The sequence below is a fragment of the Sebastes fasciatus genome, chromosome 2 (genome assembly GCF_043250625.1).
Source record: "Sebastes fasciatus isolate fSebFas1 chromosome 2, fSebFas1.pri, whole genome shotgun sequence".
NCBI classification, from domain to species: domain Eukaryota; kingdom Metazoa; phylum Chordata; class Actinopteri; order Perciformes; family Sebastidae; genus Sebastes; species Sebastes fasciatus.
In genome coordinates, this window is record NC_133796.1 from 38,862,699 (window position 1) to 38,880,853 (window position 18,155).

At 42.7% G+C, this 18,155-nt stretch overlaps 2 protein-coding genes across 3 annotated transcripts in view; one reads left to right on the forward strand and one right to left on the reverse strand.

Annotated features, from left to right (window-relative positions):
* The window catches only part of ubap1lb (ubiquitin associated protein 1-like b), a 424,774-nt gene that overhangs the window by 198,629 nt on the left and 207,990 nt on the right, over nt 1-18,155 (forward strand). The gene's annotated exons all lie outside the window — the stretch shown is intronic.
* The window catches only part of prmt3 (protein arginine methyltransferase 3), an 81,241-nt gene that overhangs the window by 49,306 nt on the left and 13,780 nt on the right, over nt 1-18,155 (reverse strand). The window contains exon 10 of the mRNA XM_074623054.1: nt 15,799-15,898. Within this exon, the coding sequence (XP_074479155.1) occupies nt 15,799-15,898 (100 nt within the window). The remainder of the gene's footprint in view (nt 1-15,798; nt 15,899-18,155) is intronic.

Here is an 18,155-nt window from a genome sequence, read left to right on the forward strand (position 1 = left end):
ATATGAACCACTATACATGCACTCTATGTTACACAGCTAGCTAGAAACCCCCCAATGCTAGATTAATATGACATCGAACTTTTCACTTTGAAACTATTTATAAATAGAGCTGTATTCATTTATCAGTCAGTTATTCATTTGCTAATTCCACAGGAAGTTAGCATAAAATGCTTGTGTCTAAGTAGTGAAGGCTCTGTTCGTATCTGCATATTTCATTTTTCATTGCTTTTATCGTTGATAGTATTTTCTATGTTTTTTTATTCCGTCTGTGTTTTAACTATTGCCAGCCGGGGACTCATACTTGCCGACACTCCCGATTTTCCCGGGAGACTCCTGTTTTTCATTGCCCTCTCCCGGTTTCCTCCAGGGGTCATAATTCTCCCATATTTCTCCCAATTTATGGCACATTTTCACACCTTTTTTCCTCATCGTTATCTTAACCCGTTACTGGCGCTGTACAGCGTGTACAGTATAATCCTACTGTTTCCAACCGGACGACAATACAGCTACACCAAATGTTGATTCCTGGCAGAAGAGAGCACTCTATGCTCGCAACACAGGGCAGCTTGAGCTCACGTTTGAGCTGCGCTCGCTGCTGGGTTCAGCGCACATCACAGTGTGCAGCGCCCAAAGTGGGGCTTTAGTAGCGAAAAAAACGTTGTGGCGCAACGCAAAGCCACTGGAGACAACGGGGTTCAGAGTGCAGTGGTGTCGTTGTCGCATCGTGTCTGAAAGGGCCTTCGGTGAGTGAGTGAGAGACTGAGAGAGAAATGGAAAGAGCTAAATGAAAGAAATACTCAAGCAAGGGGCAAAGAAATTATAAAAACTGATGAATATTAGTTTATGCCAGAGATTCACACAAGTTCACACTAGAGGGGCGAATTATTCAGCTTCTTTTCCCGAGAATTAAAGGTCAAATTAAAAGTTTAACATAAAAATACTGTCGCAGCGTACTTATTATTTTGTTATTTTTATTCTTTGAAAGTCACCAGAATGCAGGAAACAAAGTGTCTGAAAACTTATTTTTTCTGGGGGAGAACACCCTCAGACCTCCTGCTGGTTTTGAAATCTTCCCTATTTTGAAGGTCTCAGGGTTGGCAAGTATCCGGGAGGAGGGGACTACAGATGAAAGTCAGGCTTTCTGGCTGACTGGCATATTTTCCGAAATGTTATCAATATGCCCCGTCGCTGTCAAATAAAGTAATGAACTAAAACTAAACTAACTTCCTGTGCATAAAATGATAACTTCCTGTGACACACAGAGTGCACATGGTCCGTCCGAAATATGCCGCAAAAGTCAAAATTTTTCAACACACTCGGAGGCAAATACCGAACTGAAACTAAAAAGAAGCAAACTGAAGGAGGAGTTTCGCGAACACATCGGAGATCACGGAGGTTCCCGTTGGGAAGAACGGACTTCCGGTTGACTTGCATACGTTCACAGAGCTGTGTGTGGAAACGAGGCTTTAGTGTGAGGAAGCGGCTCAGCTTTACTTTCAGGCAGCCCGGCTGGTGCAGGCGATGCTCTGCAGTATAGTCACTGTGCATTTCCATAAAAGAGACTAATGAAAACCTAATGAGAATGGGCTGGAGCAGCTTATACACATTAACCGAATTAGCATATAAAACACATTCCCCTGAGTGGGCTACCACACACACACACACACACACACACACACACACACAAAAAGAAAAACGGCAAATACACTTTTACAGCTGTGTTACTTATGTGTAGAATTTTGTAGTCGTCACTACCCTTAACTTCACAGAAACGCTCTGAAGTTTGAGTTTTCTTTATAAACTCTACAGTGGCAACTTTTATAATTACTCCTGCAATGTCTTTCTGTCTTTAGTTGCTGCAGGCAGAGGGTTGAAAAAAGGTTTAGCGTGCTACAATTTACAGATTTCCGTGTCCATCAACCCATAGGAGACGGAGTGGCTGTCAATTATAGGTACCAAGAGGCGTTTTGGTACAAAATCTGCATCAGCAGTTTACACTTTCCTCCGCCCTCCAGTACCTCCTCTCTCCTACTGCATTCAACATACGTCTTCCTCAATTACTGCAGATCATCATCACTTCCAGTCCCAGGAGGGGCCGAGGCAAAATAAAGGAGACGGCGCGCACGCATGAATGTGTGTGTTTTCTGCGACTACCTCCACGCTTGACTGAACACAGAAGGCAGCGCCTCTTCGTCAAACAAGCCTCTTCTATAGTAGTCTACGGTCAGGTGACGCCAAATTAGCATAAACATATCACACACACATCCGAGTAATAGATTTCGGTGCATTAACGCTGAGCGAGTGTACATTGTGCAGGTTCCAATAACAGCCTAATTTCCATTTAAAGGCATGCAAATGAGAGATAGAGGGGAAAGATAGTGTAGCAGCAAAGTAATTTGCAGTATAGCTACAAGGTTATTAGAAGCCGCGGCTCTTCTGAAATCAATGATAAGAACATCGTGTGCTTTCAGAAGATTGTACGATAATTTCCATGGCCGGTAAAACATTTCAATCAAGTATGGAAATGATTTTGAAGACACAAAAGATTAGAAGGAAAATGGCACATTTTCACTAAGATATGCATGTATCCATTATTGTTATATTTTGTCCAATTTCATGCCACCAAATTTCCCGATTAGCTGTGCAGCTCAGCGGTCTTTGCATCAATGTGCAGACTTCAACCAGAGAGGTCAGTGAAATACGGTGACGTTACTATTTAAAGTTTTTTTTATGTGGACAAATATTTGTTTTTCACCTTTCTTTTTGAAAGGTGACGAATAAAAAGAATGGCTTTTCCTGAAAAAAATGTTGTGATTGTAAATTAATCATTTAAAAAATTCAAACTGCGGGGTTCAAAATGAATGTTTTGTTTATCTCTGTGGAAGCTATGTGTTTGGTTCCCACTTCTAACAAGGCTTGTGAGCCAATAATATAACAAAGTTGGTATCATGTGGTATCTCTGGGTCGTCAGTTAGCGTGGAAAAACTGATAAATGGCTGAGACTGACGGTAAGAGCCTGACAACGACTAGTTGTGAAGTGAATTCAATGGAACGGTCGAGGGAGAATGCGACATCTAGTGGCTGAATGTTAACAATGTTATCAATAAGACCTCTAAGTTTAGCAGCTGTTCAAAGATCTGAGATTATTATGTTTTCACCGGCGTTGGTTTGTTTGTTTGTTGGTTTGTTGGTTTGTCCGTTATCAGGATTACTCCAAAAGTCTGTGATGGATTTGAATGAAATTTTTTGGAGGGTTGGGGTGTGGCACAATGAACAATCCATTAGATTTTGGTGGCAATCCGGATCATGATCCGGATTCAGGAATTTTGTTTAAGGATTCCGATCAGCCAGAACATTAAGCAAACATTGCGTAGTGTAACTGATGACGCGTTGATTACGCATGACCCCGCCTCTTTCCCAGGGCAGAGAGATACGTGTGTGGATGTGTGTGCGGGAGCTGCTGGCCGTCCGCGGTAAGAAAGAAAAAAGCTGTAGATGACGGGATGAGAGACAACGTAGTGTAACGTTATACAGACGTAACAAGGCTGCTGAATGAGAGAGGCATCCACCGATACGTTACATGGAAACACACTGTGTTAATAATAAGACGACCTCCTCACGTAACCGATCTGTTTTTAATGTCCCGCGTTGGCGGAGGTCTGCGCACTCCGAGTGCAATTCTAGTTTTCTATTCAATAAAGTCTTTATCTAAATACTAATGAACAAATAAGTGAATAAAGAGAGCACAACATATCTATCTTGATGCCCATCTCTGGGTCTGAAAAGTGAAGCCAGTGCTGAAGTGCCTTAAACGTGCATTCTTTCTGATATCCAGCAGGGGGCGACTCTGATTGTATAGAAGTCTGTGAGAAAATGACCCTACTTCTCACTTGATTTATTACCTCAGTAAACATTGTAAACATGAGTTTATGGTCTCTATCGCTAGTTTCAAGTCTTCTTCAATGTTCATTTAGTAAATTATGGTCCCATTTAGAATCAAATAGACCATAAAGCAGGGTATGCTTTAGGGCGTGGCTACCTTGTGATTGACAGGTCGCTACCACGGCGTTGTCCGGTCTGGGCGATGTCCGGTCTGGGCGATGTCTATGTTTTCTCCTCACAACTTTAGCCCTTTCACAGAGGGTTTGAAGTTCATGAAAAGATATTGTAACATATTGGTCGCCTAAAAATGTCTTATTCAGCGTTCGGTTGTACTTAGCTCCACCCCCTCGTGTCACTTCTGGTTGCAAAAAACAAGATGGCGACGGCCAAAATGCCGAACTCAAGGCTTCAAAACGATAGTCCACAAACCAATGAATGACATTACGGTGACTATGTCCACTTCTTCTATACAGTCTGTGGGTTTTACGGGCTGTAAAACTCCATCATGTCAGCAGTAGATTGTATCAAGACCAGATAATCTGATGTTGCATACAAGCACGCATCATTTCTCGATGCATGGATTTACTGCTTCGGTTTTGGGAAAGGCACCTTAATATGAAAACTCAATTTTTGTTTTAAGGTCAAAGTCAGCAGCATAAAAATAAAACAATGCCTGCCTTTGTGTGCCTTTGTGAAATAAAAAGTTATAGCTGTGAACTGACATATACACTATAAAAATCTTAATGTACTTGTATTCGGCTGTGTACTTGTCCAAGCATTCACGAGCTGTTATTAAATTAATCATTTCTAGGGAACACGGAGGCCATTTCTCTCCACAAAAACAATGTCAACTGAGCGGTGCAGGATTATGGGTTTGGGTTTATGGGAATGTCTGTTTGAGGGACATTTCAGGACGTCAGGTTCATGTTCTGCATGTAGCATTGTTATTCAAACCAGAGAGCAGTCACTCCTCTCCTGCGGATGTTTTGACCAGATGAGTGAAATGCAACATCGCATACAGTAGATATTATTGTGTTGAATTGCATTGTGGCTATTTATATACCACCCTGCTCGTAGTAAATGGCTGTCTATATGGCTATATATGCCTATGCTTCACTTGGCGTGAAGGGGGAAAAATAAAGTTGCATACTGGTGTACTGACAGGAAACGTGTCTCTCTGACTTATCGTGAAGTGACACATTTATGAAAATACAAGCCTTGGATGACTGATGAAAGACTGGGTTTAAAAAAACTTGATAATGACAGCATGGATGTGCACAAAACTGGGCTAAAGTTGCCCGAGCAATAGCCCATTTGCCCTCTTTGATGAGTTGCCCCCCCCGCCGGAGCTGGAAGACCCGCTTGCGCGTTACCATTCAGCAACGGAGAGAAAGTCGTATAAGATGAGGACGGTGTGTTGGCGTTGTTTCACCGTTGTAGGGGATGTGAATGGAAACGCATCCAACATGCATAACACGCGTTCAAATCGTCGGTATCACCCAGATGTGCCGATCACCGGGACGAGGAAAAAACAAACCGGAGCAGGACTACTCGTCCTCGCTGCTTTCAAGCAGCCTCTAGACGTAAAAGCAGAACGGGATACAATTTTCAATTTCATAACATAAGAGATGCTTTTCAGTTTTATAGCCTACTGTGTCCTGTTGCATTTTGGGAAAGTGTTTATTCTGTCTTTGTACAATATAATACAGAAGTATTTGAAATGTTCCTTATCTTTTATAATGAAAATAGTTAACCAAAGTCTCAGTGGGCAAAATCCTCGGCAGGAGGATTGTGTCTGTCGTTGATACTTGCACTACTGACAGTCAGTCGGAATAAGAGAAATTGTGCAGTCACATATGTTATTATGAAAGAAGTACAGGCAGGGAGGCAGGGAGGCATCTGATTGGTTCTTTCCAAGCGGATTTTATCAATACGAGGTGCAAAGCAAAGACTCTGTGCTTTAACCATTTTCTTGTGTTTTTATTTACTAAAATTTAGAATAATGCTGCCATGTTTCACCTAACCGGACGATGTTCTTTTAGGTGTTTGTGTGTGTGTGTGTGTGTGTGTGTGTGTGTGTGTGTGTGTGTGTGTGTCTGAGACAGTCAGGCAGACTGAAGGACAGGATGACTGATGACTACCACTCTCTTCTTGGGCAGGTGAGTCTTCCAGCACTGATAATGAGGCTAAAGAGGAAGGGCTGCCATTAATTTGACTTCACCCCTCTACCGCACACAATGACTCGGACTTTGTGTATTTGTGTGTGTGTGTTGTGTGTGTGTATGTGCGTGTATGCAGGTGATACTTGTTTTGTAGTCAAACTATGTTCACCTCAGGGTAAAATATTAGAGATGTGGGCATAAAAAAAACGTCTCCACAGCAGAGAAGTTCAACTGAGCTCTTTGACACTTTCCTTGTTCAGGGTTCCTTTCACATTTTAATGAAACTGAAGACCAATTTGACATTCTGGGAGAGTTTCTCCAAGGTGAGTTACCACACACGCCTACTTCAATAAGCTCAGGGACACTGGCCTTCGCCTCCATACACAAACTGTTACCAAGACGCCGGTACATGATGCAGGTTCAGCATCCACAGCAAGACTACATTATTTCTTCAAGGAAAAGTCAACGCTTAGTTTCTATCATAGTTTTCTGTATCATCAGTTAGTGTTCAAAGTAATGAAGATAATTAAAGTTATTTTGGGCAGTTTGTGATTCAAAATTTCTTCTTATGCAAGATATATCTATAACTATAAAGTGAGGAATCTCTGTCTGTCTCTCTTTCTGTATGTCCTTCGCATATCTTGAGAAACGTTCATCCGATTGACTTCACTCTAGGTGGGTGTATTGCTGGGGACCCGATAGAGTGCAGTGTCAAATGTGGTGTAATTTGCCCAGATGGTGGCGCTATAACAATGAACTTTACCTTTCAGCCTGTAATTAAGAACCGTAACTCTCAGAAACAAAATTTTTTCCTGGATTTTGGGGGTCCAAACAAATCTATCTATATAAGCCACGCCCATTTGCATCCAGATTTTTTTTCCACCATTTGAATTGTGTCCAAATCTGATTTTTTTGCTGTCACCCTATTCCACACAGTTTTGCTATAGCTGGCCCTTAAAGTTAGGGCTCTGGGCAGGGCTTATGTTACAAAAAAAAGTCATATCTCCTGAACACTTTGAGCTATTGTGACATCATCATCACATCACATCATCTTCAACCGCTTATCCGGGGTCGGGTTGCAGGGGCAACAGCTCCAGCAGGGGACCCCAAACTTCCCTTTCCCTGGCCACATTAACCAGCTCTGACTGGGGGACCCCGAGGCGTTCCCAGGCCAGTGTGGAGATATAACCTCCCCACCTAGTCCTGGGTCTTCTCCGTGGCCTCCTCCCAGCTGGTCGTGCCTGGAACACCTCCCTAGGGAGGCGTCCAGGGGGCAAGTTATTTTATAAAACGGTCACTATATCCTGACACTAGGGCATGAGACAGGTAATCTGAAAAAAAAAAAAAAATGTTCCTCTGTGTCCTCCGGTGATCCTAAGGGCATCTGCAAGATTTCACAGACCGGAGGAAAAACAACCATCCAGAGCTGATCTGGAGTCTGCCGTCTCTGTGCAGCTGTCAATCACTTGCAAACTCCGACCAAATGGTCAAACTAGGCAGCACTGATCAAATATGAATCAATATTCTGTTACTGTAATGCCTATTTCTCTCCTCAAATGTTTTCAGAAACATCTTGTAGTGCACGGTTTAGCTGTAAAATGAGAAAGTTTGTGACCTGGCAGCCATGTTGAAAACAGTTGAAGAAATACCAAGCACCGCCTACCAGCCGGAGCACAGCCAATAGGAACGCTCTCTCTCAATGAAATGACCTGTGATTGGTCAAAGTCTCCCGTCACGGGCTAGATTTTTTAAAGCCTGAAAACAGAGCCATGAGGAGGAGCAGAAGTCTAGTTTTCTCTCAGAGCTCTTGAATTACAATATGCTGAAAGGTTATTATGGAATCTCGGCCCAATGATGCCAAAAACATTCTGCCTACTGAAGCTTTAATGCTTCAGTTCTTAACTCTAGTATTATGTAACAAAAGTTTGTTAAAGCCAACTCTCCTCTGACAGTCTCCTCTCGTGTCCGTATTCGTGCGTCCGTGCCATTAAACACTATCATGCTAGCAGGCCCATCAGCTGTGATTGATCTCGGAGTGACAATCTTTATTTAGTCTTTGGGGGGACTCGGCTCTCCTCCTCCCCGTCAGCCCCCCCACTCTCTTATCTGCTCTGCACTGTTTGTTTTTCGGCGTGCTGAGAAAGAGAACCGATCAATGTCGTGAGTTATGAAATGACAGCGGTGCTGCTAAAGGCAGTCTCTCAAACACTGCCACAGCAGACAGACACATATTTGCCCCCTTTTCATCCACCACCACCACCACCACCACCACCACCACCACAGATACACCACATTCATCACCCATCTCTGTCTATTAGCCCTGTAACCACCGTCTGTCTGCTCGCTCCAACAACTCTGACAGCTGGACTTCAGTGATTTAATCCTTCGTTTCTCTTCCATAAACAGCCTTAATTGTCAGGTAACTTATTAATTCATGAAAAAACTTGAAAGGTTATCTCTATAAAGCTACAATTTGCTGGTATATGGACAGTTAAAAGAATAGTGTGGAACATTTCTGGGGATCTATTAGCAGAAATGGAATATAGTATTCATAACTATGTTTTCATTAGTGTATAATCACCTGAAATTAAGAATAGTTGCATTTTCGTTAGCTTAGAATGAGCCGTTCATATCGACATAGGTAGCAGTTCCTCTTCACACATGGATGTATTAAAATAACTGGCGTTGTAGGCAGGCTCCCGTTCATTCCTATGAGAGTTGTTCAGATCTTCCGCATCCATTGGGTCCACAGAGCAGGCGCAGTAGCCGCCTCCCAGCCCTCGCTCCAGCCTCGGTCTGGGTCTCATTCGCATGAACGGAGGAAGGGAAATAACTCTGGATTCAGCTATTAGTGCGTGTTATAACTTTTAGGACCTAATGATTTAAATAAGGGCTGTTCAAGTGTTCATACTGGGGAGTTGATTCACCTCAAAAAAATTATCCTCTGAGTTACAGACGTGTCTTTCCCAATGTAAGTCTATGGGAAAAAGCAATTTTGGGTCCATCACATGACAGACACAGAAGTTGTAGTACCGCCGTTTAGCCACAACGAAAATTGGCATAAACGACCGGTGCTCCTCCTGGGGGCTTGTCTCCACATAGTCCACCATTTTGCTCTGCAATGTTTCTACAGTAGCTGATGACGGACAAACCAAACACTGGCTCTAGAATTCTCCGACACGCTTGTGAAACTGTGGTAACGTGAGCCGCAGAGTGTAAAACCGTGGTACCGCCAGTCGCCGTCTGACTTCCGTTGCTCCAAAAGTAGTGTTATTATGGTAAGGATGGCCTCTGAGCGAGGTGAACGGCGTTACCATGGTTTTGCACTCTGCGGCTCTGGTTACCGCAGTCTTGGAAGGGGAGGAGTGACCGGAGGGATACTCAGCTGGTTGCAATCTGCAACCACACCACTAGATGCCACCAAATCTTAGACACTGTTCCTTTAAAGTAATACTCAACTCTTTTTTTTCATCATCATTTCCTAATTTTATAATCTGATGGTCAATTATAAAGCACCACTGAAAATGTGAGTGTTATAGACGTCAATATTTGTCTATACTTACATAACAATATAAATCATCTACTGCAATGTGAGGGTGTAAAACAGCATCTGCAAAGATGGGGGTTAAATTTCAACCCAGTATCCCAGATAAAATGTTGGTGAGTGTGCATGAGACAGGTAATCTGAAAAATATCATGTTCCTCTGTGTCCTCCGGTGCTCCTAATGGCATCTGCAAGATTTCACAGACCGGAGGAAAACAACCAGTCAGAGTCGATCTGGAGTCTGCCGTCCAGCTGCCGTCTATGAGCAGGCTGTCAATCACTCGTGAACTCCAATGAAACGGTCAAACTAGGCAGCGCTGATCAAATATGAATCAATATTATGTTACGTTAATGCCTATTTCTCGCCTCAAATGTTTTCAGAATCATCTTGTACTGCACGGTTTAGCTGTAAAATGAGAAAGTTTGTGACGCGGCCATGTTGAGCCATGTCCGCCCACCAGCCGGAGCACAGCCAATAGGAACGCTCTCTCTCTATGAAATTACCTGTGATTGGTCAAAGGCTCCCGTCACGGGCTACATTTTCTAAAGCCTGTAAACAGAGCCATGAGGAGGAGCAGAAGACTAGTTTTCTCTCAGAACACTTGAATTACAATATGTTGAAAGGTTATTATGGAATTTTTGCCCAATTATGCCAAAAATATACTGCCTACTGCAGCTTTAAAGGAACCCTGTGTTTTTGACCACTAGTAGTACTATGAAGTGATGTTGGTCAATTAATTGTGAACATCCCTAATGCAAACACTTTAAAGCATTAGCAACAAGCTGTCATTCTGTTCTTCAGTAATTTTTCTGTTTTTTAATTGATGTACTGCATTTGTCCACAGTCTCTCTGGAATTAATGCCTTTTCAAAGTCCCAAGCATTTTTCACTGAATTCCTTCTACTCAGTATAGACTACTTTCCAGGCCAGAGAACAACACTTTCAATCACAGCACATGTGAAGATAGATGAATGTACTTTTTGTTTTGCTTTTCTTCAAAGGAGTGATGCTTTTCTTTGCCACAGTAAGCCCACGGCTCTCTCTCTTCATCCACCGAGATTTGTTGAACCATTCATTCTACAAATTTCAGATTAATTACACTGTTCAGTGACAACAAACTCACCAGACTGTTATAATATACTTTCTACCTAGACTAACTACAGTGTGGCTGTGCGGAAGGTTCTCAGTTTTAACTTGTTTTTCCCCTCATACCTTTCCTTTTTATTTCATCAGTCCTACATTCCTAAAATCCAGAGGAAGGAATACAAAGCCTGCAAAGTGTGAGATGCTAATCTATTCTTAGTTACACAATTCCCTCCTGTACATACCTTCCAATTGCTTTGACCTAATTTGGACATTCTCTGTTGGAGGCATTAGCACGCCTCCAATGTGTTAAACCCTGATTACATAGATCCACATAGATACAGCAGTTTGATGTTGTTTTCTTCCATTATTTGCCGTATTTATATTTTTATTAAACATATTGCAGGAGTCAAGAGTAAAGCCTCGTCCACACTGGGAACGTCAAGAGTGCATGGTGGCTGCGTTACCTTTCGTTTTTTATTTTGGCGTCCGTGTTAACAGGTTAGAGGAGCCACACTGCCCACGTGAGACGCGCATCTCAGCTGCGTCTCTTCTAGAGATTCGAGGTCTCGCCTATTTTGGACGCGAGCCGCGCGCAGTTCACAGCAGCAACAGACAGTGAAAGTGATCTATTGACAGTATATTGACATCATACCAGCAAGATTACTACAGTTTCGATGTGTAGACATCTGTAGAATATGTCACAGACAGTGAAGGTGATCTATTGACTGTATATTAACATCATACCCGCTACATTACTACAGTTTACATGTCTCTATCTGTAGAAAATGTTACGGAGATGAAACAAAGTAAAGACTTGTTTTTAAATCAATACTGCCTGCTTTCATTTCAAAATAAAAGCCCCCAAGCGTTTTTTCTGTGAACAGAATTCCTTCATTTCTTAACTAGAGCCTTTATTCTGAAATATGTGCAGGACAGTGCTGTGGAACATGCAGTGACTTGCAGAGCTCCATGAATGAATATAGTACGGGGTTTTAATTGTGGATTATTACTATTATTTACAAATTACCATACGTTTCTTAACCTTTCTCTGTCTAAAATAAATATAAATGATATTTATAATGAAATGATGTGGCCATTAGGAAAGGCAAACTCTATGTAGAAAGAAAGGGCTGTCAGCAGCAGAAACGCAGCTGGTGTGAATACCCGACGTGTCAATCACGCAGCCGCCACGCGACGCAGCCGCCACGCGACCCTGACGTTCCCAGTGTGGACGGAGCGTAAGACAAGAGTGAGAGAGGAGACAAGAGTAATCAAAGTTACTTTAAATTTAGAATCCTTAAGATTTCAATTCGGATTGATTTGGGGTTACCGTGGTAATGGCAGGTGCGGTTAATACTACAGGTCCTAGAAACTTGGGGGCAGCCAACAATCTATCTATCTGGTGTATCTTCTTACAGAGCAGCCAAACATTCGATGGCTGCTCCTTCTTGTTCCATTACTCCCTGTAATATTAAAGAGGACCTGTTACGCTTTTGTGCTTTTTCCCATTCCTTTGTTATTTAGTTTTTTTGTGCATATTAAAAGGTCTGCAATGTTCACACAAAATGAAGTTAAGCTTTGTTTATACTCGCGCGAGACACCGTGGCGCGGGCCTCCGTAGATGGCGCGCGCACTACAAGCATGCACAGAGGTGTTTATGCTCAGCGCGTTGTTTGTTTCAATATGCTCCGAAAAGCACAGCGCGCGCAGCCAGCGCAGTTAAAAAAATTCGGAGGTGCACGAAGGCTCATTCAAGCCATGACGACGTAAATTTCTGACGCGCGCACCTCGCGCCAGCTTCACTATGGCGACCATAAACCAGGATTTACTCTCCCCAACAGAAACACTGCTCCTGCACTGCCTGAAACGCCTCGCTTGAAGTCCTGCCTTTTCTTCCGTTACGTGGTGATGTCACCAAGTAACCATCTTTGCCTCGCAGCTAGTTTGGCACGCCCTCAAACAAAGCTAGTTGGAGCGGACCTGGAACGCAGTCCGAAGAGTTTGGTTCGGATGACCAATCAACCAACAGCCGGTATGAGATTTTTTTTTTTTTTTTTTTACATTAAAGCATGAAAACGTGTTCTAATATGTTTTGTCTACCTCAGTATACATTTGGATTTCCTGTGACTGCTGCGGAATTGAAGCCAGTTTAGCTTTTAATGTGAACTACTAGCTGTAGGAAATGTTCAGTTTGCATTAGCAGTAACTAAATATAGCTCTGACACGGCTGTAAGAGAGTAACCAGTAAACAGGGAGGCTGATATCAATAAGATAAGATCACAAACAATAGAAAGGTGAAGTCCTGTCCCCTCCGGTGGACCACCATGGGACTTTATTTCGGAAGAAATATGAACGATAGTCAACGGAGAGACACAAATATTTCTTCTATCCTTTTTGAATTGCACCTAGAATCACGCATTTAAATTAAAAGATAATTTTGCAAGTCCAGAAAGTCTCAGTTTGTTGTGAAACTGTTGAAGTATCAGACTGTGAAAATACGTAACTAGAAAGACGACACACCCAAAAGTCACGTAGTGACGTCTCTCTCTCTGAAGCTACGATGCCTGTGTGTTTCCTACTGGGATGAACTCACACCAGCAACGGGTCTGATCCTTCTCTCTCTTCCTGGCTGATATAAAGACCAGGAGTCGCTGGATAAAACACATCAAGTAAGACAACGTTTCATTTGTGCGTGGAACATAGCTAAGTTAGCTAGCTAGCTAGTGTTGGTGACGTATATTGTGCGACACGAGAGATGTAGTTCACTGAGCGGTTTCACACAAAACTAAATGATACTACGACAAACCCCACGACGAACTGTGACTATCTAAACTTGCAAAATTATCTTTTAAATTGACAAACAGCATGTGTGTGATTCATGGAGCAATTGAAACGGGATGAAAAAAAATATTTCTCTCGCCGTTGACTACCATTCGTATTTTTTTTCCGAAATAAGGTCCCATGGTGATCCACCGGAAGGGGAGAGACTTCGCCTCTCAATAACTCTGGATTAATATGCAAGTTTCCTGTGAATCCAGCGTGGGAATGGCGGACTCCGCCCTCAGACAATGAAAACTACTATAAAGGAAGGTAATTACAGAATCTATATACATTGAATGAGGAGAGGGGAACATGAAACTGTTTCTCTGAGAAACAACAAGAGAAATAATTATATTTTTGTAAAACACATTTGAAATTAGATTTTGTAATAAAAGGTCATTTTAGAACTTCCTACACTAGCTATATTGAGAAAATTAACATTTTATAAAATATTTAGGATTTATTTTAAAAACATATGAATTCAATGATGTGTAAGATTCACTAAGAATTGTGATAAGAAAGTGATTTATATGATAATAAAACAAGGCGACTGAAGCAAAAAAAAAAGAAGAGAAAAACAATTCCATCAAGCGATGACATCTCCAGAATCTCCCGGTGGTAATAAGACACTACCTGGCTTTGAGACAAAGCCATTAAAGTTTAATACAGTCTTAAAGCCATTTAACACCGGCCAGAAAGTCTACTCCTGTGACAACTGTCATTTTTCCATTTTATGTAGGCAGATCGGAGGGCAGCTATTGAAGTTCTGGCCACTCTTGAGGAATGTCTGCCATCGCCGCCATGATGAGAAGTGACTGGGGGATTCTTAGATTTATTAGCGCTCTGTGAGCCGGTGTCATCGGAGATTACGCCCCCTATCCTTCACCGCTCCGCCGGCACGTCAACCCGCCGAATTTCAATTTCCCCGGTGAGAGGATGGGAAGGCTCTGGCTGGCGACCCCTGCTCGTGACCCTGGGGTTTCACGATGGATGGGGGAGGTGGAGGGGGGACAGATACGGGATGCTCATGAATTAGGGATGACTTCAGCGGTGCGTTCAACTTTGGCCGTCCCGCCTGTATCGCCACAGAGAATCTCCCTGATAAATGGGCATCAAGGGGAAGGAGGACTGCTCTTCCTGGTTAGGTATTCAGAGGAGCTCATGGTCGAGTTTAGCCCCCGTTTAAGCCATGTTTAAAACATGCGTCACTGCTGCTGCCACCTTGGACTCTCGCACACTCATTGGCTGGAAAAGGACCAATCGGAGATTAAGTTGAGCATCTACATTTTAGATATATCGATGTATGTGTTCTAAGAGTTCAAAGACTGTTGGATGGAAAATCAGCTCCCAAATAGGGCTGGGTGATACGATTTAAATCGATTTATTTTTCTTCTTTAAAACAAACTAGGCCAACAAAAGACAAGGGGATTATTCAAATAAGCTTTGTTTTTATTTTAATAATAAAAATGATTAACAAAAAGCAAACAAAGATTAATTTACCTATTGTGATTAAAGAAGCAGTGGGTAGAAATGGAGCAAATATGATTAAAAAAAAGTTAGTTATATTATCGTGACAGTAGTAGCTGATCAAATATGAATCAATTTTCTGTTACTGTAATGCCTATTTCTCTCCTCAAATGTTTTCAGAAACATCTTGCAATGTAGCAAGTGTTGCATGTTGAGATCTGCTGAGGAAATACCAAGCACCGCCCACCAGCCGGAGCACAGCCAATAGGAACGCTCTCTCTCTGAAATGACCTGTGATTGGCCAAAGTCTCCCGTCACGGGCTAGATTTTGTAAAGCCTAAAAACAGAGCCATGAGGAGGAGCAGAAGTCTAGTTATCTCTCAGAACACTTGAGTTACAATATTCTGAACGATTATTATGGATTTTTTTGCCCAATGATGCCAAAAACTTGTTACCTACTGAAGCTTTAATTCAAATTAATCGATAAAATCGATGGCCTCAGGCCTCAGAATAGGCCAAAAAACATAGATGTATCTCTAAATATATTGGTGACACAGAGCAGCAATATTTTATTAAGCTTTAATTGTAGAGACCTACTGAACTGAATTTGAGGAAATCACATAGGAGCGTTTTAGTAGAGAGACTCCGAAATCCAGTCCACTGATTCACATCCTCAGCTATCGATATGAGTTCACATATTTTTGATTGGGAATTGAACTTTCATATCTTTTTTCCATTCACTGACTTTACGAGGCTTTAGGGAGTTAAAGGCTTTGACTCCCGCATTCCTACAGTCAAACTCCTACAGTATGTACGTGTGCGTGAATAAGTACTGACCATCCATTCTGAGATGATGATGTCCACCTTCTCCACCGGGAGCTTGATGTCTTCTATGCGGCCTTTGATCAGAGTGATCTTGTCCTCCAGCTGGTTGGACCTGTCGGGGGGAAACATGCAAGAGTCAGAGGACTTAAAAACATGACTCGTTTCAATATTACGTCACCTAGAATCCAACAAACAAATGGTTCAATAGTTGGCTTGAAGTTTTGCTGTGCTGCACATTCAAAAAAAGGTGGATACTACAAATCCCAGTTATGGCAATTCATTTCCGTCAAAATATAATAGGAGAATTCATGTTTAAAGCCACTTGGTGGCAGCGGAACAACAACACAATACTGACGTTGCCTACTTGGGAGGCTTTCACATCAGGGACCCGGGCCCGAGTACCCTTGACCCCAAAGTCCAGTTCGTTTGAGTAGTGTGAACGCTGTGTGCCGTACTCCACTTGAAAAGGTGGTCTCGAGTAAAGTTCATGTGTACTCAGGTACGGTTCACATCAGATTTGAAAACCAACTGTACCAAAACACGGGAAGTGTTTTGGTAAACTGCTGTTTAACACGAGTAGCAGTCAGTGAGTAGTTTGAAAGGGCAGGCTTTTATCAACGGCGCCGGTCTCCTCCGAATCTGCATACCGTATGCGCACAGCACACTCTGTCTGATAGCCTGTTGACTATGTAGCCTATAGATAACATTTATTTTAATAAAATACAGATGTACAGACAGAATACAGTAAAGCACAAAGGCTGTTTCCATGAGGCAGACAAGCGCTCGCAACTGCCTGTTTATTCACATGAGGAGCATAGTGAGTCCCGCGGGTCAGTAGAGTAGGCGGTCCTTAATGTGTCCCAGGACACATTCGCGTACACACTGCTAAAAGAATGTGGCCATATGTGGCCCAGATCCGAGCTCAATGCGTCCTCAATGCGTCTTGAGTGCGTTCACAACTGTACTTAGAGCTGTCTACTTGTGATCGGATCACTGAGGACGCATGTTAATACCAGGTCTGAACAGGACCTTTGTCTGTCTGCTGTTTGGTGCTGGGCAGGTAGCATACAGCGGTTATATCAGAGCTTTTTCACAGAAAACAGCCGCGAGTGAGAGTGTACGACAACAGTAATGTCGCACGCCGCAAAACACACATTAACTACAAACTAAATTTGCAAAATGTTGGTAATATTTCAAATTTGTCACACACATTATATTTCCAGTCTTTCCTGAGCCGTGTTGGTAGGAGTGTTAAAGGGGTAAAACTGTAACTGTGGGCCTGCAGAAGTGTCAGGTGCTCAGGTAGCGGCTGTAGGATCAGCGCCGCTGTTTAAATGATCTTTCCTTTCAGACCGGCCAGTCTGGGTATCAATCTCTGTGAATATTCCATTATCATGACAGCTAATGTTACCGAGGACAGAACAATTACTCACAGCGGCCCAGAGTGCATTTCTGTGGCAGCGATCCTTATCTTGAACTGTCTCTCCCCTCTCTGCTGCTCTTCTACTGCTGCTATCACCTCCTCCCAGGATCCAACAGCCCCCCCCCCCCGCCTCTCCTCACCCACAACCCCAACCCCCCACCTACACCTTTCACAAGAGGGAAACACTGTAATCTCATTATTGGGGTAATTTAGAGGACAATGTCAGGACTCTGGGGAGAGAGTCAGTATCTGTGTGGCTTTGTGTGCGTGTGTGTGTGTGTGTGTGTGTGTGTGTGTGTGTGTGTGTGTGTGTGTGTGTGTGTGTGTGTGTGTGTGTGTGTGAGTGGGAGACAGAGTGAGAGAGAGAAGCCCCTTTTCACACAGCCTGTTCTAGGCGGGAATGTTGTACCATTATTCCACCTCGTCGTTCTGTATAATAAAAAAGGTACGGACCCGGAGTGGAGGGACAGAGTTGTTCCACCGCTGAGCCGCCGCTCTGCGCTGCTCTCATACGGCGGGTACAGCTGATAACGCCGTCAAGAACCACGGCGTCATGGTGGAAGTGTAACGCCCACCCTTCAGGTTAACCCTCAGGTTAACACCGTTAACACTGTTCATACGGTTAGCACCGTTAGCTGTTAGCTGCTGGCTCAGCCGTCAGCATGTTGAGAGCTGCGTGAAGGCAATTCTTCAATAATAGAGATACTCTGAATTTCGAGTTAAGCACCTTTAAAGATAGAAAATTTCAATTCCAATAATCAACAACATTGATAAAGACATTTGCCAATATATCTGCCAAATATGTTTTATATACACACATGCACACTGTATGCGTATATATTGCTTCTTTCAGGACGAAAAAGCAATAAAAAAAATATGAATTAAGATTTTTTTAAATTGGAACCGTCACATAAATGAAAATAAAAATAACTAAACAATTAACCAA